Here is a 25876-nt window from a genome sequence, read left to right as displayed (position 1 = left end):
GAATTTGTGGACATAGTTTGAAACGGCCACGGTATCTACTGTTCCCGTTCGACGGACGGGGAAAACTGAGGCCCCGTGAAGCCAAGTGCTTTCCCAAAACTTGTATTTCCAGTAAAAGGAGACCGCAGAGCACAGGGGCGAGGAGGCCCAGCTTCTGGGTGGGTCAGTCCCCAGAGCTCCGAGGAAGGGACTCTGGGGTGGGCGAGGCTGTGATTTTTTTTTTCCCCTTCCCCCACCAAGGACCTGGAGGAACAGCTGGAGGAGGAGGAAGCTGCGAGGCAGAAGTTACAGCTCGAGAAGGTCACGGCCGAGGCCAAGATCAAGAAACTGGAGGACGATATTCTGGTCATGGATGATCAGAACAACAAGCTGTCCAAAGTGAGTGGGGCCAGCGTCTGCGTTAACACGGCAGGCTCCACGGGGCCGAGGGCTCCGGATACTTGCCCCTTCGGGCCAAATACGAGACGCCGGAGGCCACGCAGAGGGCTCTGGCTTCAGCAGCGGGAGGAGGCCTCCTGACTGCCGTCCGGATACCGGCGGGCCATGGACGGGGTCCCCGGTGGTCCCACCAGCACCGGGTCTCAGAAACTCCGTGCCAGTGGAGCCCCCCTGGGTGTGCAAAGGCAGCCACGTGTGCCTGACTCTTGGGGGCCTCTCCCTCATTCTCGTGGACTGCTTCCAGTCCGTAATAGGGTGACCGGCTGTCCTGCTTCGTCTGGGACTGAGGGCTTTCTGGGATGGGGACTTGCAGTGCCCAAAAGTCCCCATGTAAACTGCAGTGCACAGGCCCCCCCTAGGCAATAACCACTCCCCAGCCCCACCGAGTTTGGGCTTCCTTTAGTTCTTTGAGCTAGATGTCAGCTGGCCACCTGCCATGAGCCAGGCCCTGTTTTGGGCACAGGGCCTATATGGTGAAGGAGGGCGCTGCCCTGGCAGGGCTCATACTCTAGTGAGGCAGAAAATAGATAATCATACACCTAACCATTAATGACCATCACAGTCAGGGTTCTGAAGGAGGTTCACCATATTGTAAAAATACAGCACTGAGGGATGGAAACCAGGCATTCAGGGAAGGCTTCCTGGGGGAAGCGGCATCGAAGTGGGAACCCGACAAATGAAGAGTGGCTGGAAGGGGAGTGAAGGAACAGCTCAACAGATGGTCCTATCTGTGCAAAGGCCCTGTGGCAGAGAACAGCTGACATGTGGTCATAAGGGAAGAGGGCACGCCTGCCCAGAACATGAAGTAGGAGGGGCAGAGGTCCCACAAGATGGGAAGTGACTGGGTTATAGGGAATTACTGTTAAGGAACTTCTCTTTATCATTTTAAACCTCAACATAGCACTTGGTGTTCGTGGGGGGTTCCCTGCCAACTGTTGATCTGGAAATTACAAAAAGTGAAAGGCCCGTCTTGCAGAAGAGAAACAAAAAAAGCTACCGATATTTCTCTTTCTTTTCCCAAAAAGGAGCGAAAACTCCTCGAAGAGAGGATTAGTGACTTAACCACAAATCTTGCAGAAGAGGAGGAAAAGGCCAAGAACCTTACCAAGCTAAAAAACAAGCACGAATCTATGATTTCAGAACTGGAAGGTAACCCAGCCACCCCCAACAGGGTTTCAAATGGACGTGGTAAAGCTGGGAAGATCAGAGAGCAGATCTGAGTGTGGCACGTTATTTCAGGAGAGGTACAACCCTCCCCAGGCTCCCGCGGCCAATACGCCAGTAATCATCAAGGGGCTTTTCATCGGCATTGAGTTTCTTGCCACAAGATAGCAGTCTGGGCCATGACAGTTACCTGAAGGGCCGGGTGCGTGTGTGCGTGTGTGTGTGTGTGTGTGTGTGTGTGCGTGTGAACTGCCCAAGCAGAAAGGCTTGTCCTCCGGGCGCCTTTCTGGTAGCTGCCGCCTCCTGAGGGGGCCCCTGGCTTTTTCACAGTGCGGCTGAAGAAGGAGGAGAAGAGCCGGCAGGAGCTGGAGAAGTTGAAGAGGAAGCTGGAGGGCGAGGCTAGTGACTTCCACGAGCAGATAGCGGACCTCCAGGCACAGATCGCGGAGCTCAAGATGCAGCTGGCCAAGAAGGAGGAGGAGCTGCAGGCCGCCCTGAGCAGGTAGCCCGGCCTGCGGGGGGTGCATCCTGACGTCCTGTGTTCATGTGTCCCGGGGGGCCACAGTGGGCCCCGTCTTCCTCCTCCTCCAGGCAGGCCTCCGTCCTCCCGGGTGCCTCCCCTGCCCTGCTTGTACTTCCACAACAGTGCCACTGACTTTCTTCTGTCCCCGCCGAGCCCATCCTGTCTCTGTGTGTCCCCTGCTCCCGCCGCATCTGCCCCTCAGACCTCCAGGCCTCTGTCATCTCCAGTTGCCCATGGAGTCCATTCCACTGGCATGTCAAGCACCAAGTGCCCGAGGCCGGGATGAGCCTCCTGCCCCTCCCTCTTAGGGCCCTTGCCATCAATGCCCGTCTCCCCTGACTTTTGCCCACCGCTCTCCTCCCGCCCCTGGGCTGCAGCAGCCCCCAGATCCCACCAGTCCTTTGGAAGGGGTGGTGACCCCATTCCCTGTTTGCCCTTCTCCCTGGCTGGGTTCATGCCTCATACTGGGAATCTTGCAGCCCCAGCTAAGGGTTGTTTTCCTATTCGCTGCATGCCGGGGTCTTTCCAGACGGTATGTTCTTTCACACCTGGCCGGTACGCTGCTGTGATCTCCACGTCACTGAGCAGGAAGCCGTGCTTGGGGATGTGAAGGAACGCGTGATTGTCACACAGTCTTGCAGAGGCGGGGCTGGGGTGAAAGCCCCAGAACTTTCTGACTGATCCCCTGGCCAGGTCTATCTCTTCCAGCGTGGGCTGCGGGGGGAGCGAGGGCGATGAACCGCAAACATCACCTGGGGCGTGCTGCTGCTGGCTTGTGCAGGGAAGGCCGGCTTGTGCAGGGAAGGCCGGCTTCCTTAGCTTGGTGCTCAGAGGCCCCCCCGCCGGCCCCCCACGCCACGTACAGCCGGACCCAGCCGACCATCTAGCTTTCTCTCTTAGCTGCTCCCCATTCCCAAGCTCCCTACCATCTCACCTGCCCCTGCCCTGTGCAATCTTGCCTCTGTGCCCTCTCTTCACGCTTTTCCCTTTCCACTCACCACGGCAAAACAAGAGCCCGGCTCCACCGTGCGTCAGGAGGGAGCTGCCTTCCATGAAAGTCCTCACGTGCTCCCGGCCATTTGGACGATGCTTCTCCCGTCCCACCTTGACCCACGGTTGCTGCCTCCCCCACACTGGGGGCCCTGGTTTTAATACCTCCCCGAGCAATACCTGGTCACCTGCTTCGCATGGAGCAGGCACTCAGCCACTGTTAGAGCAAAGAGGAGAAAGGAAAACGAGTAGTTGCTAGGGAGAAATAATTGTCCGATGTTTACAGAGCATCTGTTGAGCACCTGCTGTGTACTAGGTGCCTTGCTAGTCTGGAGCCATGCTCTGCACACACACACACACACACACACACACACACACACACTCACCACTGTTTGTGGACATCAGACGAGTCCTAATGTGCACGCAGTCCAACCTAGCAGGAAGGGGTCCACCGTGTCTCGGGGACATGGGGGGAACATGCTTTCGATATCCAAGGAACAGGATTATCTGGTCCCTGGAAACAATTTTTGGCCACGCCGTGAGATCTCGGGGGCCAGAGACCCCAGGGCCTTCACCATGCTGGTCTGTCGCTGGCAGGCTGGACGATGAAATCGCTCAGAAGAACAACGCTCTCAAGAAGATCCGGGAGCTGGAGAGTCACATCTCAGACCTGCAGGAGGACTTGGACTCAGAACGGGCCGCGAGAAACAAGGCCGAGAAGCAGAAGCGGGACCTGGGGGAGGAGCTGGAGGCGCTCAAGACGGAGCTGGAGGACACGCTGGACAGCACGGCCACCCAGCAGGAGCTCAGGTGGGAGACCGGCCGCGCAGCCGCCCCCGCCCCGCCGCGTGCATCAGGTGGCTGGTGGAACAGGAGCAAACCCAGAGCGGATCCTGAATGACAGGGTTCCTTGGGCCCTACGGTTACCACCTTGGGTTTTTTTGTTTATTTATTTTGAGAGAGAGTGCGAGAGCAGGGGAGGGGCGCAGAGAGAGAGAGAGAGAGAGAGAGAGAGGGAATCCCAAGCAGGCTCTGCACTGTGAGTGTGGAGCTCGATGCAGGTCTCGTACTCACGAGCTGGGAGATCATGACCTGAGCCAAAATCAAGAGTCCGAAGCTCAACCAACTGAGCCACCCAGGCACCCCTGTGATACATTTTTAAAATAACATTTGTTGGATCTGTCCTTAAGATTTGCTACGGGCTAACAGACACCAGCAACAACAACAAAAACACCCCAAAACAAAGAAACCAAAAGACCCAGAACAGAAACAGATCACTTGTTGGATAATGAATGCTGAGTTCAATGAAAGTAGGTCACTTATTCATTCAACAAACATGCAAATGGATTTTGAGTGCATCCTTTATCAGGTGCTGTGCTAACTCTGAGGTTGATGTCCCGCACTTCAGGTTTTGTGCCACACCTGTCACCTGGGCCTAGAAGCCAGCAGTTTTCTGCCCCCTTCCCACCTGGCCAATGACACAGAAAAGCCCTTGGTGTAGTCTTCAAATGCACGAGCTCAAAGCCAGATCATTTGGGTTCAGATTCTGGCTCTGTGACACAGTGGATGTACCAACATGGGCTAAGAATCTCTTAGCCTTAGATTTCTCCTCTGTAAACTGGAAAAATTAATGTATCTCCCTCTAAGGGTCACTCTGAAGATTATACGAGATGATGTCTATAAAGAACTTAGGGCAGGGCGCCCGGGTGGCTCAGTCGGTTGAGCATCTGACTTCCGCTCAGGTCACAATCTTGCCATTTGTGAGTTCCAGCCCCGTGTCGGGCTCTGTGCTGACAGCTTGGAGCCTGGAGCCTGCTTCGGATTCTCTATCTCCCTCTCTCTCTGTCCCCCGCCCCCTTGTGCTTCTTGTCTCTCTCAAAAATAAACATTAAAAAAAAAAAAAGAACTTAGGTCAAGGCCTCGCATATAATAAGTAAGCTCAATAAGTAAGAGCTAATATTAATATTGGAGGAACATTTTGTAATTCACAGATGTTTTTTCAACACGATTTTGAGTATGCTGTGTATTTATTTGCTGGCCTTGAGAGTGTATTGGCCTTTGGTGTATTTTTGTGCTGGCCTTGAGAGTTTCTGGGCAGGTGACATGCTCTTTACTTTGCCGCTGAGGAAATGCCCGGTCCAGAGAGGTTAGGGGACTCAGCCGAGGTCACACAGCCAGGGAGGGCTGATGATGGGGACTTCAGCTCTGGGTCCCCGGAGAGCTCTTGTTGCTTTGCATGGCACTGTCGGAGGTGAGCCCCGGTTTCCGGCCAACTGCCATCCACGGTGTTCTTCCTGCCCAGGGCCAAGAGGGAACAAGAGGTGACGGTGCTGAAGAAGGCCCTGGACGAGGAGACCCGGTCCCACGAGGCGCAGGTCCAGGAGATGAGACAGAAGCACACGCAGGCAGTGGAGGAACTCACCGAGCAGTTGGAGCAGTTCAAGAGGGTAAGTGGTGACTCGTGTGTGTGTGTGTGTGTGTGTGTGTGTGTGTGTGTGTGTGACAGCATCATGCCGACAGCTTCACATAACCACATATCAGGGTCTGTGCTGAGACGAATCACACACCACACAAGAGCCTCATGACCGTGGTGGCAGCCAGCATTTTTTCAGGGCGCGCCGAGCACGTATCCGTTAATCCTCACATCCACCTACGACGTAGGTACTCTTGAGCCCATTTTACACACGAAGGAACTGAGGTCAAGAGTGTCTAGAGGCGGGGGCGCCTGGGTGGCTCAGTCGGTTGAGCATCCAACTTTAGCTCAGGTCGTGATTTCATGGTTCGTGGGTTCAAGCCCCACGTCAGGCTCTGTGCTGACAGCTCGGAGCCTGGAGCCTGCTTCGGATTCTGTGTCTCCCTCTCTCTCTGCCCCTCCTCCACTCATGCTCTCTCTTTCTCAAAAATAAACATTAAAAAAAAAAAGAGTGTCTAGAGGTGAGGAGACTCACCCAAGGTCACACAGCTAGTGACAAAGCCATGATTTGAACCCAGGCAGTGCAGCTGCCTGCCTACCTCTTGCCCACTCCGGGGCAGGGTCTACAACACCCTGCCCTCCGCCCCCGTTGCTTAGCCACAGTTGAGAAAAACTTCTGGGTCACTTAAGATGGAGAACATTCTTTCCGTCTTAATTTCCCTGCAGGTTGGAGGAAAACAGCTAGCTCTCCGGCAGAGTTTGAGAATGACTGGATATAGTCGTTCTTTTCCCTCGTGCTTGGCTATCTGGGGTGTGTGGGATTCGAGGCAGTTAAGTAGCCCGAGTCTGAATGCTTCACACCCAAAACTTCTTCTCCCTTGGGAGAATTTCCTTGTGTTTCCTTCCCAGGGGTGAGCTGTTTAGCTTGCAACATCCGGATGGTGTCCCTAAAGATCTGATTGCATCCCCCTCAGCACTATGGCTCCCCCGATCCCTGCCCTTTCTAGATATCCGCCCCCCCAAGCTAGACTAAATGGGCACAGCATTACCTAAAAATTGTGGGCAGTTTGAGTTTCTCTCGGCAGCCAAGGTCACTCTTCTTCCCTGAGGGGGTTTACTGAGCACCTTTCCGCCTCTTCTAGAAGAATCTCCAATTTTCCTGTACAAGAGAACAGTGGCAACAGTCCCTTACGTAGCACTGACTATGTGCCTGATACTGTTCCAATGCTTTCCAGACACGAGTTCATTTCATTTCATCTGGGGCCTTTGTTAAAATGCAGATGTCCGGGCCCCGTCTTCCACCCTCCTACAGGGGGGGGTCTTAGGCCCAGTGTCTGAAAAGTGCAGGGCAAGACTGAGCCCCCCCCACACCTTCCAGGTGAGTAAAAGGACTCTTGTTAAGTGGGAGTTGAATACTAACGTTGAACACTGTGTCACTTCTTTGGACAAATAAGATTTGCTAATTGTCACTACACAACATACATTTTCTCTTACGGTGCTATGCTGAGTAAATGTGGTGAGAGTGAGACCCTTCTTGTTCCCGATCTTAGGGGAAAAGCTCTCACTTCTTCCCCACTGAGGATGTTTGTGTTTAGCTTGGGTTTTTTTGTTTGTTTAGAGATGGAGAGATAGAGATAGGAAGGGGTAGAGAGAGCATCCCTAGCAGGCTCCGTGCTATTAGCCCAGAGCCCAAGGTGGGGCTCAATCCCCTGAACTGTGAGATAGTAACCCGAGCCGAAATCTAGAATTGGACACTTAAGTGACTGAGCCATCCAGACGCCCCTAGCTTGTTTTTTGAAAATCAGAATTATTGAGGTCTGTGCAGTAAGACTCATCAGTTTTAACTGTATAGTTCAACTAATTTCGACAAACGTATGCATTTGTGTAACCACCACCCGTCATGATGGAGAACACTAGATTTTTTATTTTTAAACATTTTTAAATTTATTTTGAGAGAGACAGAGAGTGAGAATCCCCAGCAGGCTCTGAGCTGTCAGCATAGAGCCAGATGTGGGGCTCAAACTCCCTAACCATGACATCAGGATCTTAGCCGAAAGGAACCAAGAGTTGGAAGCTTAACCTGAGCCACCCAGGCGCCCCACAACATTTTTTAAAAATGACGCTGGAATGCAGTTTTTTCTTTATTAAATGTTGGCAACAAAGAATAGGTCTATCGGGACATGACGACAGGTTGGATGTAGCTTGTGGAATGCTGGTTTGCAACCTTTGAGCTTTAGCAGAACAGAATGCAAAATGTCTCACCGTGACCGTGTGTCCCCCACACTGCTGCGTTTCTCCCCAGAGGGGACAAGCATGGGTCCCTGCACCTACCTGACCGGAGGGGAAGGGAAGGAGGAAGATCCACCAGTGACAGAGTTAGGTTCTTAACCCGCTTTCCTGGCCACAGCTGTAATGCCTTCCCTGCCCTGTGCTTCCCCGGCCAGGCCAAGGCCAACCTAGACAAGAACAAGCAGACGCTGGAGAAGGAGAACGCAGACCTGGCCGGGGAGCTGCGGGTCCTGAACCAGGCGAAGCAGGAGGTGGAGCACAAGAAGAAGAAGCTGGAGGTGCAGCTCCAGGAACTGCAGTCCAAGTGCAGCGATGGGGAGCGGGCCCGGGCCGAGCTCAATGACAAGGTCCACAAGCTGCAGGTGAGCGGCCTGCATGGCCAGCGGCCCTTGGGGCCAGCCCTGGGGGGGACGAAGCTCTCCCCGGCTAACTGAAGTCTTTGGCTGCAGCACAAGTTGGTTCCCTCTTGTAAGGTCCCTCGAGGAGAGGAGGGCTTCTCCCTCCTCAATTCACTCTTGAAAGGCCTTCTTCTGCTCCTTCAACAAGTCTATGAGTATTTGCTGTAGACCATGCACCATGTTTGACCCTGAGATACATCAGCAAGAAAGACACATTCCCTGCCCCCATAGAACTCTGACCTAGTGGAGGGAAAGGCGTTTATAATTCCATGAGTGAGTGTAAAATGACACTGTACGTAACTGGGGCGGGGGCTGGGGGGGCGGGGTCTGGCCGGCGGGAGGAGGAGTCGGGAAAGGCTTCCCGAAGAAGGAGGTATCATCTGAGATAAGTAGAAGTCTACCAGGCGGAGGGGACAGCATGTGCAAGGGCCCAGTGGTTAGTGGGAAATCAGAAGAGACCACATAAGTGACGCTAGAAAGCTGAGCTGGCAGGGGAAACATGGTACAAGATGGGACGAGGGAGGTAGGTTGTGGCCAGATGACACAGGGCCTTCGAGGCCCTATTCTATGTACATTCATCTTTATTCCGTGCGACAAGTCGTCATTGATGGGTTTTAACCTGAGCAGTGACAAGGTCTCTCGGTCTTTGGTCTCAGTTAGCTTTGACTTAGACACTTGGCCTGACGTCCATTCATGGGATCCAGGCAGACTTTTGATAACTCGGTGTGCTTACAGCCCGGGACCAGGGGGCAGGGGGAGCATTAAGTAGGATTTCTTTCCACGTGCCGTTGAGAGCAGGGGTTCCGCTACCGTAACACAGGCAGTGTCCTGGAGACATAGAGTCAAGATTATTTACGTTCTCCTCGTAAGGGGGAGAGGATGGACGGTTGACTGATAGCTCAGTAGAGGGCTTCTTACCTTTAGTGTCTGCATCTCTGGCTGGGGCATGAAGGTCAATGAAAGGGCAAAGAGTAGAGGTGAGGAAGAGAGTGGTGGGAACAGGGCCCTTGGAAGTAAAGGTGCCATCTGCGTCCCCCCTCCATCTTCAGGGAGCAGGCGAGTTGTCTAGACTCTCTAACCTGCTGCTTCATTTTTGCCAACCTTGGCGAGGATTCAGGGTCCATTTAGTAGGATCAGGAACAAGCCAATACAGTCTGGGGCTCAAAGAGGTTCTTAGAGCCAGGCTTCCCAACTTATAGGTGCTACACTTCCCTTGGGGGCCATGGGGTTACCATGATCAGGCCCCATAGCCCATGGCTATTTCTTAATCAGTGAATACAACGAGGCCTATCGTGTGAGTCGAGAGACCTTCTCTTACTTCCTAAGGATCCTGTTCTAGAGGGCTCTAACCACAGTCTCTTGGCACCCTCAGAATGAAGTGGAGAGTGTCACAGGGATGCTCAACGAGGCTGAGGGGAAGGCCATAAAACTGGCCAAGGATGTGGCATCCCTTGGGTCCCAGCTCCAGGACACCCAGGTGGGTATTCTGCCACGTGATTCAGAGGGAGCTGGGGTGTGGACTTCCTGGGGGTGGCTCCCTGAGACTTCCACATGGCATTTCGTAGGAGCTGCTTCAAGAAGAAACCCGGCAGAAACTCAATGTGTCCACCAAGTTGCGCCAGCTGGAGGACGAGAGGAACAGCCTGCAGGACCAGCTGGACGAGGAGATAGACGCCAAGCAGAACCTGGAACGCCACATCTCAACTCTGAACATCCAGGTGCTGGCCGTGTGTCCTTGCCTTTCTAGGTGTAAGCCTTGAAGGGTAGCTCAGGAGCTGGGAGAGGCTGTGGTTGAGCGTTGGCGCCATTTTGTTTGGCTCACTGGCTCCCCCTGCTGTTGAATTTCCTCCAGGAGGAGAAGGTGGTCTCTTGTCAGGGTGGAGTCAGGGATGGGACTCGCTCATTGGCCCTCCTTTTACCCCAACCCGGACACTGTCATTTTAGCTCTCCGATTCGAAGAAGAAGCTACAGGACTTTGCCAGCACCGTGGAGGCCTTGGAAGAGGGCAAGAAGCGGTTCCAGAAGGAAATCGAAGGCCTCACCCAGCAGTACGAAGAGAAGGCAGCTGCTTATGACAAACTGGAAAAGACCAAGAACAGGCTTCAGCAGGAGCTGGACGACCTGGTCGTCGATTTGGACAACCAGCGGCAACTGGTGTCCAACCTGGAGAAGAAGCAGAAGAAGTTTGATCAGGTAGGGGCTGGAGGGCCGTCAGCTCTGTTCACGGACACGGGGTGGGGCGGGAGGGTCTTTGAAGCAGCTGGTGTGCCTGCCATGTATGTGTCTCCCACCCATCCTCCCAAGGAAAGCTAGCTTGCCTTGGGTGACCATGAAGCATCAGGGCTCCTAGGTCAGAGCGAGGAGAGCACTGGCTCTAGGACGTGACTTCCAGATATCCCCACCACCAGGGCCACCTGCGACCCCAGGGATGCCTTAGTTTCTAGCCCTGAGAAGGAAGGAAATTTATTTCACTTAACAAGTATTTATCGAGTGCCTCCTGAATACTCCACATAATTTAACGTTCCACCTTTCGATACCACTTCCCCCAACATTTCATGATGAAGAATTTCACGCACACAGCAAAGCTGAAGCACCGAAGAGTGAACACCTGTATACCCACCACGTGGATTGGATCATTGATGTTTTACCAAATTCGGATGAACTGTCTCTATCATTGGATGCATTTCAAAGCAAATGACAGATTTCCCCCTCTATACTTCAGCACTGTGTGTCTTAACTGGAGTTCTTCTTTAACAGAAAATTTTGCTTCTTGTGTATACATGCAAATGCACAAATCTCAAGTATCCACTCACTGGAGTTCTGGTAAATGCATAATACACCCATGTGGCCCAAACCCTTAAAAAATGCCAACTTTTAATACGCTACTCAGATTTAGCAAAGCTGATTTGGTGTGCAAGTGACTTGGGATGATCCTCGAAATCAATCTGGGGATTGTTTTGGGAGGCCAATGCCAGAGGTGTGGGGGCTCACTGCCCCTCCCCGCTTGGGCTCAGGGGAGCAGGCTTCCAGGTGTGACGCTGGCTGTGTCCTTCTCCATCTCAGGCGGCCAGCCTGTCTTCACTGCTTCCACTATGCTGTCCCATTACTGGCTTGAGGGCCTGGGGTCGCTTCTTTTATTTCCCTGTCATACGTCACGTAGGCTTTTGTGCTGACTGCTGTTTTGGGGGCCCCTATTACTTACCTGTCTTCGCTCACTTCTCAAAGCCTGGTTTTTGGATGTGTCAGTGTATACGCTTATGCCGCTGTCTGTGCGGATGACATTAACGTCGGCCTGGAGTGTTCCTTGAACTGCCTCTCCAAGCACAGAGCTAAGTATGTGCCGCTCTGTCCACACGCTCACCCTTTCCCTACTCTGGCTCAGAGAGTGCTTTTGAGGGCTGGAGATGAGTGGCCATGATAAAAAGAATTAGTGGCCTCTGGCAGGATTAAATGTCACTGTGACCTAGTAGTATGTTCGAACCAGCATGGGCAGCAAGGGCAGCATTAGTGATTTCAAAGCACAGAGACTCAGCAGGTGCTGGCTCTAAGGTCCACCTACTAGAAGTCAGAAGGAAGCTCTTTATTAACTATCTGCATAGATGCCTTAATGACTTCCACCTGCCCCTGAAGAAATTCAGGCAGGAGGCTGCATGCGCTTATTTGCAATTGAAAGGGAGCCTGGGTGGCTCATTGGGCTAAGCGGCTGAGCGTCAGACTCTTGGTTGTGGCTCAGGTCATGATCTCTAGGTTTGTGGGTTCGAGCTCCGCGTCGGGCTCTGAGCTGACGGTGCACAGCCTGCTTCAGATTCTCTCTCTGCCTCTCTCCCTCCCTCTCTCTGTCTCTCAAAATGAATAAAGTTATTTTAAAAAGAAAAAAAAAAAGGGGAAGCCGAACTTCACCTCCGGGGCTGGGCTTCCGTTGTGTTGTAGTTGTTAGCCGAGGAGAAGAGCATCTCTTCCAAATACGCGGATGAAAGGGACAGAGCCGAGGCAGAAGCCAGGGAAAAGGAAACCAAGGCCTTGTCGCTGGCGCGAGCCCTCGAAGAGGCCCTGGAAGCCAAAGAGGACCTCGAGAGAGCCAACAAAATGCTCAAGGCCGAGATGGAGGGCCTGGTCAGCTCCAAGGATGACGTGGGCAAGAACGTAAGTGGCTCCTCCGTGTCTGTGCCTGTCCACAGGTCACCAGCCCCCTCCCCACTATGCATTACCCACGGGGCGGGACGCGGGCACCCTGAGCCTCTTCCACGGGACAGGACCATCAGGACTGAAGGCCGTCACGCAGACGGGGACTGGTTGGAAACAGCACTTGGGGGGGGGGGGTCCCCAAGGAAGACTCTGGCCTTGACTCTTGGCACTGCATCCCGCGGGGGGGGGGGGGGGGAGGGGGGGCGCAAAAGCCATCTGTGTGACTTTACAGAGCTGCCCGTCCCCGCGGGTTGCCTGAGCGTCTTCATGAAGTCTCCCCTCCCGCGAAAGGTCCACGAGCTGGAGAAGTCCAAGCGGGCCCTGGAGACCCAGATGGAGGAGATGAAGACCCAGCTGGAGGAGCTGGAGGACGAGCTACAGGCCACGGAGGACGCCAAGCTGCGGCTCGAGGTCAACATGCAGGCCCTCAAGGGCCAGTTTGAGCGGGACCTCCAGGCTCGGGATGAGCAGAATGAAGAGAAGAGGCGGCAGCTCCAGAGGCAGGTAGTCCGGGTGGGGGGATGCGGGGCGGGGAGGCAGCGGGGCCCGGACCCAAAGAGACTTGGTTCTCTCAGCTGCCTGCAACCTGGGGGCCTGCAACCTGGGGACGAGCAGAACCCTCCTGGGGGGGCAGGGTGGGGGAGCTGTGCCCCCCCCCTCCCTGCCCCGGAAGCTCTCCAAATGCCGGCCGCGGTGGGGGTAGGGCCTCCGAGGGACGGCCCGGCCCAGCAGCGCCCCCCTCCCCCCCTCGCTCAGCTGCACGAGTACGAGACAGAACTGGAAGACGAGAGAAAGCAACGTGCCCTGGCAACGGCGGCCAAGAAGAAGCTGGAAGGGGACCTGAAGGACCTGGAGCTGCAGGCCGACTCGGCCATCAAGGGCCGGGAGGAAGCCATCAAGCAGCTTCGGAAACTGCAGGTGGGGGATGCGGGCCACGGGCCGAGGCAGGGGGTGGCTCCCCACTGGAGGGGAAGCCGGGCCAACAGCCGTAGGACGCAGGCCTGTCACGGGTGCCTGAATATTCAGCTGGGGTTTTCCACCGTGGTTCAGCCTCGGGGGGGCCGTTTCCCGCCCTGGGTAAGGCACGATCACCAGGCCTTTGGCCAAGGCCCTCGGACCACATGGCCATGTTTTAGGTCTGCTGAGCCCCTCCGGAACGGTGCCCCCCGACAGCAACCTGGCCCCGTGAGGTGGGGTGGGTGGGCCACGGGGACCTCTCCGTGGTTGATCTGAACTTCCTCGGGGCTGGCGTGGAAAGATGGTGAGTTAGGATCTCTTGGCTTGTCCCTCCTGTTGACTCACGCAGGCCCAGATGAAGGACTTCCAGAGAGAGCTGGAAGATGCCCGTGCCTCCAGAGACGAGATCTTTGCCACCGCCAAAGAGAATGAGAAGAAAGCCAAGAGCTTAGAAGCCGACCTCATGCAGCTACAGGAGGTAGAGCCTTCTCGATGTGGGCCTTGGGGCGGGGGGGTATTGTGGGCAGAGCCCGTGGCACCCACGCACCTCTTTCCCTCGTCCAGCACTCCACAGGGGCGGGCCCCTGGAGTGACGACAGGGGCAGACGTGGGATTTTCTCCTGTCCGGGACATGCAGGGCCTCCCCTGAGCTCAGAGGCGGCTCAGCCGCTTTCCAGGGTGGCCGTGGCCGTAGAAACTGCCGGGGTCTGGAGCAGGTGGCTTCTCGCTGGGGTTCAGCCCTTGCCCGGCAGATCAGCGGTTTCCCCCCTCCCCTCCCCCGTGCTGTCCAGGATCTGGCCGCGGCTGAGAGGGCTCGCAAACAGGCCGACTTGGAGAAGGAGGAACTGGCGGAGGAGTTGACCAGCAGCGTCTCAGGAAGGTAGGGGGCCGCATAGGGAGAAGGGGGGTCCCAGGCTCAGATGAGGACAAAGAGGCAGCTCATGGAAGAGACTCCTGAAAATGACAGTGTCCAGCCAAGCTTCTCACAAGGGTCTTGACCCCCTTTGGGCATGTAGCCAGTTTCATTCGTTCTGAATGAACAGCATGGTGGGGAGGGGGCACGGGGTGGGGGTGGGGGACATCCAAGAGGAGAGAGCTCGTCTTTCCTCCAGGCCCGGCTTTGCCGATACCGACAGGATAGAGTCCCGGCTCCCTACTTCCCAGCTGTGTGACTTTGGACAAGTGTCTGAGCCTCACTGGGCCTCAGTTTCCTTTTACAAAGGAGGGCGACTCCAAGGCATCACCTCACTCCTCCACACAGAGGCTATTTCCTAAGCCAGAGGGAGGCTGGAGCCCCAGACCCGCCTGCATTTCCCTTAGGAACACACTTCAGGACGAGAAGCGCCGCCTGGAGGCCCGGATCGCACAGCTGGAAGAGGAGCTGGAGGAGGAGCAAGGCAACATGGAGGCCATGAGTGACCGCGTGCGGAAGGCCACGCAGCAGGTGGGGGCGGAGCAGGGCCAGGCTGCACCCTGTCACACGCCCCACACTGCTGCACCGCAAGCTCGGGGTTGGGGTGGAGAGCGGGGAGACGGGAGCAGGGGTCAAGCGCATCTGCTCCCTGCACCCTCTCCCTCCCCGAGTGGGCACGCGGCCCCAGTCGCCATCTCATCAGGCGGCCAGTGTATGTCTGGCTCCCTCCGGCAGACAACGTGGGCCTGGAGAAAGGGCCTGGGGGGTCTCCTTGCTGTCGCCCCAGCCTCTGGCCCCGGCCTTACACCAGTGAGCACTCAGTGACATTACTAAGCACCAGCTCTGCAACAGGTGCTGGGGCCCCGCCTTGTGACCTGGAGACAGGGAGCCTGGGTGGCCCCAGGACGCTGCCTTTTGTGCTGTACCTTAAAGGAGGCCCAGGAAGGAACTGGTGGCTGGAGGAGGTGGGGAGGGCTCCTGGGTGCCCCCGCCCCAGAGACCCACGTCGAAGCCCACCAAGGCTGGAGGCCACAGGCGTAGTGGGTCCTCTCAGTGGACCCGCCCCCCCCACTCCCGTGCCCTCCACCCCCTGACTTTCACTGCCCTCCGCAGGCCGAGCAGCTCAACAACGAACTGGCCACGGAGCGCAGCGCGGCCCAGAAGAACGAGAGCGCAAGGCAGCAGCTCGAGCGGCAGAACAAGGAGCTCCGAAGCAAGCTGCAAGAGATGGAGGGGGCCGTCAGGTCCAAGTTCAAGTCCACCATTGCGGCACTGGAGGCCAAGATCGCGCAGCTGGAGGAGCAGGTGGAGCAGGAGGCCAGGTACGCGGGGCTCGGGCTCCAAAGAGCGGCCTGCTGGCCAGGAGTACACGGCCGTCGGGGCTCAGGCTCTCTGGACATCTGTCCTGGCTGGGGAATGAGCCCAGTGGTCCCCACGCCGCAGCTGTGTGTGGAGAACCGCATGTGAATACGGGAGCGAGGCAGGCCTGGACCCGAGAAGGCCCGTCCCAAACGGCCCTGAGTGGCAGGGGTCCTCCGTGAGGTCCGCTACCTTCCCGCGAGCACACTGGCTATGCCTGGCCTGTGTTCACGGGATGTCGTGTTCACGGCCACCCAGGAAAGTGCAGATCAGCAACCCCATTCAGCACGTGCCAATATGGTCAGGCTTCTCGTTTAAAAGGGAAAATAAGATCACGGCCCATCTGTGACCATCAGACTATGAGGATTCTGACCCACTTTTTTTTTTTTTTTTTGGTACTGGCTTCCTTGCCAACTCACAGACCATACAAAAATTCAGCCTTTTCACGTGTACAGCTCAATGGCCCTTTAGTATAGTTGTGGATAGCTGCACCCTCTGCCCTGTCCAGCGTGGGACAGTTTCAGCACCTCAGTAGGACACCCTGTACCCCCCTGGCCATCACCCTGACCTCCCCCAGCCCTCTGCAACCACAGATCTGCTTTCTGTCTCTCTTGTCTCTTGTGGATGTTTCATGTAAGTGGAATCCCACAGTCTGTGCCCTTCTGTGACTGGCCTCCCTCCCTGTGTCTTCGAGGTTCGCCCATGTGGTAGCAGACGCAAGTGCTGCGTTCCTTTTTAAGGCCGAGTACTGTTCGTCTGATTTGGGGGGTGAGCCCTGATTTGGGGCCCCTCAGGGAAAGCGCTCACAGTGGGGGAGAGGCTGGTCGGGTCTACGTGCCAGGTGCAAGGGAGCCCATCCCCGCTTCGCCCCCCTCCTCCCCCCGTATGCAGAGAGAAGCAGGCGGCCACCAAGTCGCTGAAGCAGAAGGACAAGAAGCTGAAGGAGGTCCTGCTGCAGGTGGAGGACGAGCGCAAGATGGCGGAGCAGTACAAGGAGCAGGTAACCCGGGCCGCCGGCCTCTCCCAGCCCCGCAGGGACCCCACGGCGCCCCCTGCTCACCCCCGGGCCTCTCCCTGACAGGCAGAGAAAGGAAACGCCAAGGTCAAGCAACTCAAGAGGCAGCTGGAGGAGGCGGAGGAGGAGTCCCAGCGCATCAATGCCAACCGCAGGAAGCTGCAGCGGGAGCTGGATGAAGCCACGGAGAGCAACGAGGCCATGGGCCGCGAGGTGAACGCGCTCAAGAGCAAGCTCAGGTGAGGCTCACGGGCCTCGGGTGCCACAGGGAGTTTCTTTCCTGATGCAGAGGACACCCCCACCCCACCCCCCCCCACCCCCGCCGCCCCCTGTTCCTTTCCAGGTTCTCCCTGCTCACCAGCACTCACGCGGCACCACTGTGTGCCAGGCACATGAACAGGTCCCGGATCCACCAGGGCCCTGCCTTGGAGCAGCGGACCCTCTGTTCGAAGGGGAGAGAGCATCCCAAGCAGGCACCGCGCTGTCAGCACAGAGCCCAATATGGGGCTCGATCTCACAAACCATGAGCTCATGGCCTGAGCCAAAATCGCAAGTCTGACACTTACCTGACGCAGCCACCCGAACACCCCCTCGTGTGGTTTCTTTAATGATGCGCGTCCCTTCCCAGCCCACCCTTGGGGGAGGAGAAGGAGAGGGAGGCACACCCCTGTCTCCTCAATCCTTGTCCTCACTGCTGCATTGCCCGTGCGGGTCCCTTCTCTCCAGAACCTCTTTTCTGGGCTTTCTCTTGACCACTTTGGTCTAATCAGGGTCTCCCATCCCTGCTGCTGTTTGAGGCCGGATCATCCTGCCTCACAGGAGCTGGCCTGTGTTTGCAGGATGGGGCATGGCCCGCTCTGGATTGTGACAACCGCAAATGTCTCCAGCCGTTGCTCAGTTCCCCGGGTGGGGGGTGCGGTCGCCCGGGGGTCTCGAACCGCTGCCCTAACCAGGGCTGTTTTCTCTCCCACGCCCCTGTCCCTCTGGGCCTGAAGCTGGATAGGCGACACCCCTGCTCCTCGGGCCTCCTTCCCACCTCCACTGGTTCCCAGAAGGCACGGGCCCCGAAGCTTCCTGTCACACTCACCCACACCCCTCCAGGGGGGTGATCCAGTCTCTTGCTTGGGTCCTTGGTCTTGTCTCCTCTGCGATCCTGCCACCCTATGGGCCTTAGCACTAGCTCTAACTTGCCCATCAAGCCCAGGCTCGGTGGTCGGTCCGCCTCGCACACACCCTCAACACCCCAGACCCCCCCTGCTTTGAGGTATGCACTTGGTGAGTTAAACCAGACTTCCCACCTTCTGCTCAGGGAAAAGCCAACAGGCACACTGCCAGTTCGTGCTGGGCCTTGTCTGTCACCACAAGGAGCTGACCTCACTCGGTGCTGCCTGGGCCTGACTTCCCTCCCCCTTCCACTCTCTTGGACATCTGGTTTTCACTGTCTCCCCAGTCTCACCATCCCCACCCATCCTTACAAGCTCTCATGTCCCCGTCAACCCACCTCCCCCCAGCTATGTCCATTTCTTCTACTCCGTTCCCGGGCTGAACTATCTAGCACCAACTAAGGTACACCTACCTCTCTTGTTCCCTCAAGGACGTCGCTCCAGAAATTCTCACCCTTCTCCTTTTCACCATTTTCACGTCAACAAAGTCATTCCAGGAGCTGAGAAAGCCTCTGAGCCCCACGCCCCCTGCTACCCTTTACCACGAAACCTTAATGGTCAGTCCTCAGTCCTCCCCGACTGAGCTGCAGCTTCCTCGACCCACACCAGGGTTTGTTCCTCCCCTCTGGGTGTCTTTCCTTGTCTCCTCTGCTGGTACCTCATCTCAAAGCCCGCCTGCCATTGGCCTGCTCCAGGGCGCCATCTTGGCTCTCTCTTCATCTCCTTTTCTGCTCACTCCTAGGTGACCTCACCCAGCCTGGTACCTTTTGAGTTCCACCCACAGCGTGTGGCTTCCTGGCCCAGACTTCTTCCCAGAACCCCAGACCTGCTTGCCCTTTCCCCTCAATGCCTCACAGGCAGCTTACACCTTGAGCTGAACCCCTTCACGCCCAAGTCAGCTTCCCTCACGGTCTCTGCCAGCTCACCAACTGGACTGATAAGGCTGCTGTTGACCCAGTCCACTAATCTGTGCTCTTACTTTCTTTTTCCATCTCCCTTATATATAACATCCTATCTGCCATGGAATCTGATCAACTTCCCCTTAGAAACACTGTACATCCGGGCACCTGGGTGGCTCAGTCAGTTGAGCGTCTGACTTCAGCCCCGGTCATGATCTCATGGTTCATGAGTTCGAGCCCCGCATCAGGCTCTGTGCTGACAGCTCAGAGCCTGGAACCTGCTTCGGATTCTGTGTCTCCCTCTCTCTGTCCCTCCCTGGCTCATGCTCTCTGTAAAAAATAAAAACTTAAAAAAAAATTAAAAAAAAAAAACACTGTACATCCACAGTCCAAGAAACAAATGTTTCTTGCCATCCTCATCCAAGCTACCCTCTCCTACCATCTAGTAACTTTCACAGCTTGTGTTTCACTTGTGTTTATACTCCGTCTTTATAGTCTGTTCTCAACATGGCAGCCAGAGGGATCCTGTTTAAATAGATACAAGTCACAACCCCCCTTTGCTTGGAACCATCCAATGGCTTCCACCTCATTCAGAATGAAAGCAACACCTTTATGATGGTCAGTTCCACCAGGCCCTACGTGATCTCCATCCACCGCCTCCTAAATGAGCCCTCTGCCTCTACACATGCTGCCTGGGGCCTTGGCACGGGTGGTTCCCGCTGTCTGGAAGGCTCTTCCCCCAGCTCTCGGCATAGCTGGATCCCTCCTTCCTTTCCTTCAGGCATTTACACACTCACGTTAACCTGTCTACAACTTCCAACCTCACCCCCTGCAGTTCTCTTACTGATCTGTCACCATGTAACCTGCTGTTTATTTACTTATCTCATTGGCAGCTTTCACTCTGGCCCCATAAGCACAGAGGTTCTGTCTGCTTATTCGTCCCCAGTGTCTGGGATAGTGCTGGGCACAAACCTTCAATCACGGAGTCAGAGCTGATGTTTCCCTAAACTCATTCTCATACCACCTTGGCCATTTTGCCTTAGCCTTTTACTACCTGCACCATCGTTGACTTCACGGTGTCTTTGAAATTAACTGGTCTAATCATAAACACATCTATTTGCAAATAAAATTTACCATCCCTGTATTGTTAAACCAGCATCACCAGCAGCAACAGGTCGCAAACAAAATTAAAATACAGTGAGAACAAAACAATAATGGATTCTACCTATTCTGACTACAAGTTGATGACTAGGACCAGAAGGCCTCTTTCTCAGTTGACAAGGGACTGACAGAAGATGACGTTAGCACCGGATAGACCATCCCTGACATAATGAGATGTATTTTAAAAAGAGTGGGAAAGGGAGCACTTTTCTCACTGTGCGATCGAGTTATCCAGGGGCACGCCCAGGAACCATCTGAAACCACCTGCCATTATCAACTCCAGACTCTGAGCATCACTGCAGGCAGGTGACGAGGGGACAGCCCAAACCCCTTTCAGAAGGGGGAGGATGGCTGGTGTGGGGTACAGGCTTCAGGAAGAAGACCCCAGATCACACAAGGCTGGGGAGGACCTGTGGGTCCCCCCAGTGAAACAGAAACAAGATGTAACCTCTCAGGTCCAGCAGGGGCTTGGTAGCAACCCCTAGGACGATGGTCAGCAAGACAGCTGTTCTCACATGGAGCTGTCCCCCCGTCTCCCCTCCAGAATTTGCTTGGCTGGTGACTGAACGCTGCCCTCCTCGGTGCCAGGCTGGGGGGTGGGGAAGCAGTCAGCCACTCTCTCACTGCTCCCTGTGGTCAGGACCCCTGATTCTCTTAGCACATGTTCAACGTACCTTGTGGGTTCTGCCCCCCAACAGCTGATCCTCCTGAGGGCCTACAGGCCAGTATGGAACAGACTATTTCTGACACTCCCGGTTCGAGCATACCCTAAGGCAGGACCAAGAGCGGTCACACCTTCCTGCCTCCTCTGTGTCCCACGTGCAAAACCTCAAGTCCAGCACTAGAGCCATGAGTGAGGTTAGCAAGCCTGGCCAGCTCTCAGTGAACAAGGAAATGCGAAGCGAGTTTCATAGTCGTGCCGACCAGGTAAACCTCAACGTGAGCGCCTGTTAAAGAGCTGGGCCTGGCCTCTGCCACACCAGCAGACGTGAGCTTCTTAGCTGAACCAACAGCTTACATGTGCCGGCCTCAGAGTTCTTGGTGACCCGTGCTTCTCTGCCAGGTTGACTTAGAAGTGCCTTTGATCATTTCATCGAAGGGAATGCCTTTAATGATTAAAAACGCACTTAGATGACTCCCTCTCGTTGGCGGAGGATAACCACCAGAGATTCTCTCTCTCTGTTTCAGAGGCCCCCTTCCCCAGGAAACTCCGCAATGACTCACCAGGTACCATGCCTCCAGCTTCGCGGCTCATGTGTGTTGCACTTGGTTTCCACTTCCGTTCTGCCCTCCCGCCCTCCCAGTCCCTCCGACGCCCTTTTTTGGCCCTCACGAACCTCCATGGGATTCCTGCAAAATCTGAAGGCCTGGATGTCTTAGTTCAAAACTCTCTTTGTCATAGCCAAGATCAGTACAACAAGACTTAATCTCTTGACCCGTCTTCCTTTCCTCCTTCTGCTTGGGCATCTGACACGGCACCAAATGTGTCCTCGTCACCGTGTGTTGACGAGCGCTTAAGAGGCTGCGTGTGTGTCACTCGGATTGTTGGTACCTGCATAAGTGGGCCTCTCACACTTGGCAGTAGGACACTTGGCTTTGCTGTCCTCCTCCGTCTGGTTAAGACGCTGCACTGAGCGGGTATGACACTTCTACAGTCTGGGCCCTTTCGTGGAGAAGGGCCTCAAATCTGGTCCACAAATAACAATTCACGAGCACAGGTTCATGGGAACCACAGCCCGGCCTCTGGTTGTCCCCACGGCCGGGCTTTCATACGCATGTCTGCGAAAGAAATGGGCTCTCACTGCGCATTCTACAGTCGCTGGGCCACATGAGCCTTGAGCAAGGCCTAGCTGATAACGGCACTTTCCACACACTGGGACACGTGCTGGCCACTGCGCAGCCAAGCATGGTCCAGACAGAGCCTTTTCCAGGGGTCTTGCGAGCCCGTATACACAGCGGGGAATGGACAGGACACCCGAGACTCGAGGAAGGACACAGGGCCCTTCACATGACAGAGTTAAGAGGCCTCGACCAGCTTTTCCACACGTGACGTTAGGCAACCAGGGCCTGGTTTTCCTCTCATCTTCCTTGAGAGACCAAGCAGGCCCTGGCTTGTGTCCCTCTTCTCTTTTGGAGAAGTAGCTGTCGCTACCCAAATACTTAAAGCTGGATGAGGGACTGGCAGGAGCTCTAGGAAGAGTGCCCGGCCTCTAGAACACGGCTTTCTGAGCAGCGCTCCTGCCAGCTCAGGCTGGACGGTGGGACCCACTAGTCGATGGGAAAGTGAGTCCTTGCAAATCAGTGCTTCTGCTCTGGTGCTGGATCCCGCCATGCCACTAGTGCCTCGGGGAAGTTCTCGGAGTCTGTGAATAGAAGCCAGACCCTCCAGGATCAGACACTTGAAGAAAATCTTTAGAAGGGGTCCCTTACTTCCTGTGACTGATGTAGCCAGTGCCCACCTCGGCCTTGGATTTGAAGCCAGCTCCTTCAGGAAGCGTACCTGAACCTGAAGACAGGCTCACAGGACAGGTGGCGGAGCAGGGGGCTAACAGTGACCCGGGACATGATTTACATCTTAGATCAAAGGAACACATTTACACCTCAGCTCTTGTAGCTTGCAAATCCATACTGTCTCGGGAGGCCAAGAGTGCCGGGAGCCTGGAAGGGTAGGGGAGACGGTTTCCCAACCCCAGGCTGTCCCACCGAGTTTTGAACCAGGAGGATTAGAAGCAGGAGAGACGCGTGGAAGCTACTCTCCTTTCTGTCCTGTCTTCAGAGACCCTGCTTTCAGACCCACGTTCTTGGAAAGCACAGTGCTAAAGACTTTTTAAAAGGTCACTTCTAGAGAGGGTGATGGAAAGTTAGTTCCAAGGGCACAGGGTGCTTCTGAGCTTCCCTCTGACGTGAGTGAAGCTGGCCTGAGTATTGAGCTGGGAGCGGCTACAACTTTATTCATCCCTGATCGTGGCCCCTCAGAAAGTACCATTCTCTGAACCTAGGCGGGTTTTCCCAGCCCGGGTTTCTCCCACCCTCAGACCCCAGAAGGCTCACGTTGGGACTCCCCTTCTCAGTGTTCAGGATGTTCTGGGCCTTCCTTTTGCCTCCAATCTTACCTCTCTGAGTTGTCTCTTTGGACTAAAGAATCTCTAACTGGGATGGACTCTCCCTCATAGCTTTCAAAAGTCCAGCCTCTGCGTGGTGAAGCAGGTCATTTTTTTTTTTTTTTAATTTTTTTTAATGTTTATTTATTTTTGAGAGAGAGAGAGACAGAGCACGAGCAGGGGAGGAGCAGAGAGAGGAGGAGACAGAATCTGAAACAGGCTCCAGGCTCTGAGCTGTCAGCACAGAGCCCGACACGGGGCTCGAACTCACAAACCATGAGATCATGACCTGAGCCGAAGCCGGACGCTCAACCGACTGAGCCACCCAGGCGCCCCAAGCGGGTCATTTTTTATGACAAAAATTCTGCATTCCTCTTAGGCATCCTAAAATGATTAAGACCTGTCTTCTGATTCAGGTCAAACAGGGCCAGATCACCAGAGCCAAATAGGATTATTTGTTGTCGCAGAAAACAAAGCAAACATTTCTTTCCTGGAGAGGACGTTGAGTGCTGGTTATCTGACTTCTCCTGCCACCTGCCTGCCCTCCTAACCAAAGCCACACTGCAGGTGACCTAGGCACACCCTGGCAGGAACTCAGGGCATCCGGCACTCCAGAGATGGGAGCCATAAGCACACAGAGAAAGGGGTATCCTACCAGCTAAAGCTAAAATACACCTTAGATTAACATGTCTAGCTTACTTTTCTAACACATATTCATTGGGCACCTATTATAGGCCATGCACGGTGCCTGTGTGGTGAGGAAAAATCAGACAAGATCTCTGTCCTGGGAGAACTCACACCGAGAATTCTGCTCTCAAACAAGCAGGGGACCCTGCGTTGCTTTAACCAGAGTGCACACCTCTGGCATCCGCACAGTGACCTCTTTCCCTCAATGCTGCCTTTGATGCTCATTTCCACCTTCTTCCGGTTGAGAACCTAAAACCCTCCCCTTTGTTCCCTTCTGAAGGCAAGGGGGTACAAAATAAGAACACGTTCTCCTTCACACCTGCTCCACAGGGTATGAATAAACCCACGGGGATGTGTCAGCCCCCACTTGATTCGTTTTTTTCTTTTCCAAATAAAGACCACAGAAGAGAATCCTGTGGGCCATCAGATGACCAAGCCCAATTTTTTTTTTTTTTTTTTTGAGAGAGGTGAGGGGTGGGGGTGGGGGTGGGTTGGAGAGAGAGAGAGAGAGAGAGAGGGAGAAAATCTTAAGCAGATTCCACGCTCAGTGTGGGGCCTGATGTGGGGCTCGATCCACTACCCGGGATCATGACCTGAACAGATATCAAGAGTCAGAGGCTCAACTCACTGAGCCACCCAGGCACCCGCACCTTACTTTTTTTTTTTTTTTTTTAAAGCTGATTCTCTTGCTTTGAAAAATCTACTTTCCTCCCGTTCCAGCTGATTAAACGTTACCACACCTTGAGATAGGTCAGCCCTTGACTTTAACCTGAATATTTTCATTTCATTTCAGTTTGTCTGTGTTTGTTTTCTGTCCCTTTAAAAGCCTCTTCCAATCTCAAGAGGGGGGTTTCTGTACTAAAGAAACGTGTATTCTTTTAAAACCCACAGGCGAGGAAACGAGCCCTCCTTTGTTCCCTCTAGAAGGTCTGGAGGACGTCGAGTTATTGAAAACGCCGATGGATCTGATGAGGAAATGGACGCTCGCGATGCAGACTTCAATGGAACCAAAGCCAGTGAATAAACAACTTGCTGAAAACAGAACAAAACCAAACCCAGTGGACTCTGCTTAGCACTAAATCCATTTTCAAATTCCAAATGTCACAGACACCCCTCACAACGAATATAAAAAACACCACCCTGCGTCCAGGGTATCGATGGAGTTTTGAATGTTGTACCAAATGAGAAAAACCCAAGAAGCGACACAGACACCCCCGCTCCCCCCATCAGTGAATTGTGCAGAAACCTTGAGTTTTTAGGAAAATAGAACCACAGTAACTGATCACTGGCAACTTAGTTTACGTGAAACGGGGAGAAAGTCACCAAAATGGGTGCCGCTGCCTCCCGCTCCCAAGACATTCCCTAGCCTGTCTACCCTTCCAACGTCTCGAGTGGGGCCCTGTTTGAGTTCTTTCCCCTCTTGGTTACCGCACGTCAGATGCACACAGTTCACCGAGACGAAGTGCCTTCGGTAGTCACATGAATTCAAAAGGAGACGCTGCTCCAGCGGGATGAGAGCAAGAATGTTACACTGTTTTATATGCACCCCGATTGTACTTAAGGACACCTTCACTAATAAAAGGTTATAAATCACTGGAGTGCAGTCGGCTCTTCTGTTGTTTTGTACGGAGTGAAAGAATGGGGTGTGTTCTTGCTTAATCCTTACGATGACCCTGGGAAGCCAGCGTTCATAAATGGGGAATCTGAGGCCTAGGGAGGGGAGATAAATTATCTGAGATCCCACAGCTGGCCAAAAAAAAAAAAAAAAAACCCAACAGCAAGCAAGCAAGCACAGATGTCACATGAGTCTGTGTGAGAGGACTTCTCCAAGCAGAGGCAGGCAGCTCCAGGCCCAGGAAGTAGGAACTTGACCATGAAGAACATCCTTATCAATCAAAACTCATACGTACATACTGTGAAGGATATAGGATATCCTTGAATTAAAAAAAACTTTTTTAAATGTTTATTTTTGAGAGACACAGAGCAAGAGCAGGGGAAGGGCAGGGAGACACAGAATCCGAAGCAGGCTCCAGGCTCAGAGCTGTCAGCACAGAGCCCGACGTGGGGCTTGAACTCATGAACCGCAAGATCATGACCTGAGCCGAAGTTGGACACTCAACCGACTGAGCCACCCACGCGCCCCAAGATATCCTTGAATTTCAAAAACATAAGACTTCATCCAGCAGGGATCGACAAACTTTTTTTTTTTCTTTGAGAGCGA

General features: G+C 54.6%; 1 protein-coding gene across 4 annotated transcripts in view; it reads left to right on the top strand.

Moving 5' to 3' along the window:
• MYH11 (myosin heavy chain 11) overlaps positions 1–25248 on the top strand; it is a 123060-nt gene extending 97812 nt beyond the window's left edge. For 2 of the 4 annotated variants that reach the window (XM_019468678.2, XM_019468677.2), the window contains 20 exons: positions 241–378; positions 1464–1587; positions 1933–2104; positions 3713–3925; positions 5418–5562; positions 7973–8179; positions 9588–9692; positions 9781–9933; positions 10160–10408; positions 12146–12358; positions 12692–12904; positions 13157–13318; positions 13707–13835; positions 14149–14237; positions 14678–14801; positions 15384–15592; positions 16521–16629; positions 16711–16883; positions 21056–21094; positions 24547–24658. In XM_019468678.2, coding sequence (XP_019324223.1) covers positions 241–378; positions 1464–1587; positions 1933–2104; positions 3713–3925; positions 5418–5562; positions 7973–8179; positions 9588–9692; positions 9781–9933; positions 10160–10408; positions 12146–12358; positions 12692–12904; positions 13157–13318; positions 13707–13835; positions 14149–14237; positions 14678–14801; positions 15384–15592; positions 16521–16629; positions 16711–16883; positions 21056–21086 — 2958 coding nt within the window. In that variant the 3' untranslated portion in view covers positions 21087–21094; positions 24547–24658. Of the gene's footprint in view, positions 1–240; positions 379–1463; positions 1588–1932; positions 2105–3712; positions 3926–5417; positions 5563–7972; positions 8180–9587; positions 9693–9780; positions 9934–10159; positions 10409–12145; positions 12359–12691; positions 12905–13156; positions 13319–13706; positions 13836–14148; positions 14238–14677; positions 14802–15383; positions 15593–16520; positions 16630–16710; positions 16884–21055; positions 21095–24546 lie in introns of all 4 variants that reach the window. The other 2 variants (XM_019468674.2, XM_019468672.2) reach the window with 1 other exon arrangement.
• Positions 25249–25876: the final 628 nt, after the last annotated feature.

This window comes from Panthera pardus, unplaced genomic scaffold (genome assembly GCF_024362965.1).
Source record: "Panthera pardus isolate Hobbes unplaced genomic scaffold, ASM2436296v1 HiC_scaffold_5, whole genome shotgun sequence".
In the NCBI taxonomy this organism is placed as follows: Eukaryota; Metazoa; Chordata; class Mammalia; order Carnivora; family Felidae; genus Panthera; species Panthera pardus.
Note: the sequence above shows the minus strand (reverse complement) of the source record. Positions and strands in the feature narration are given on the sequence as shown.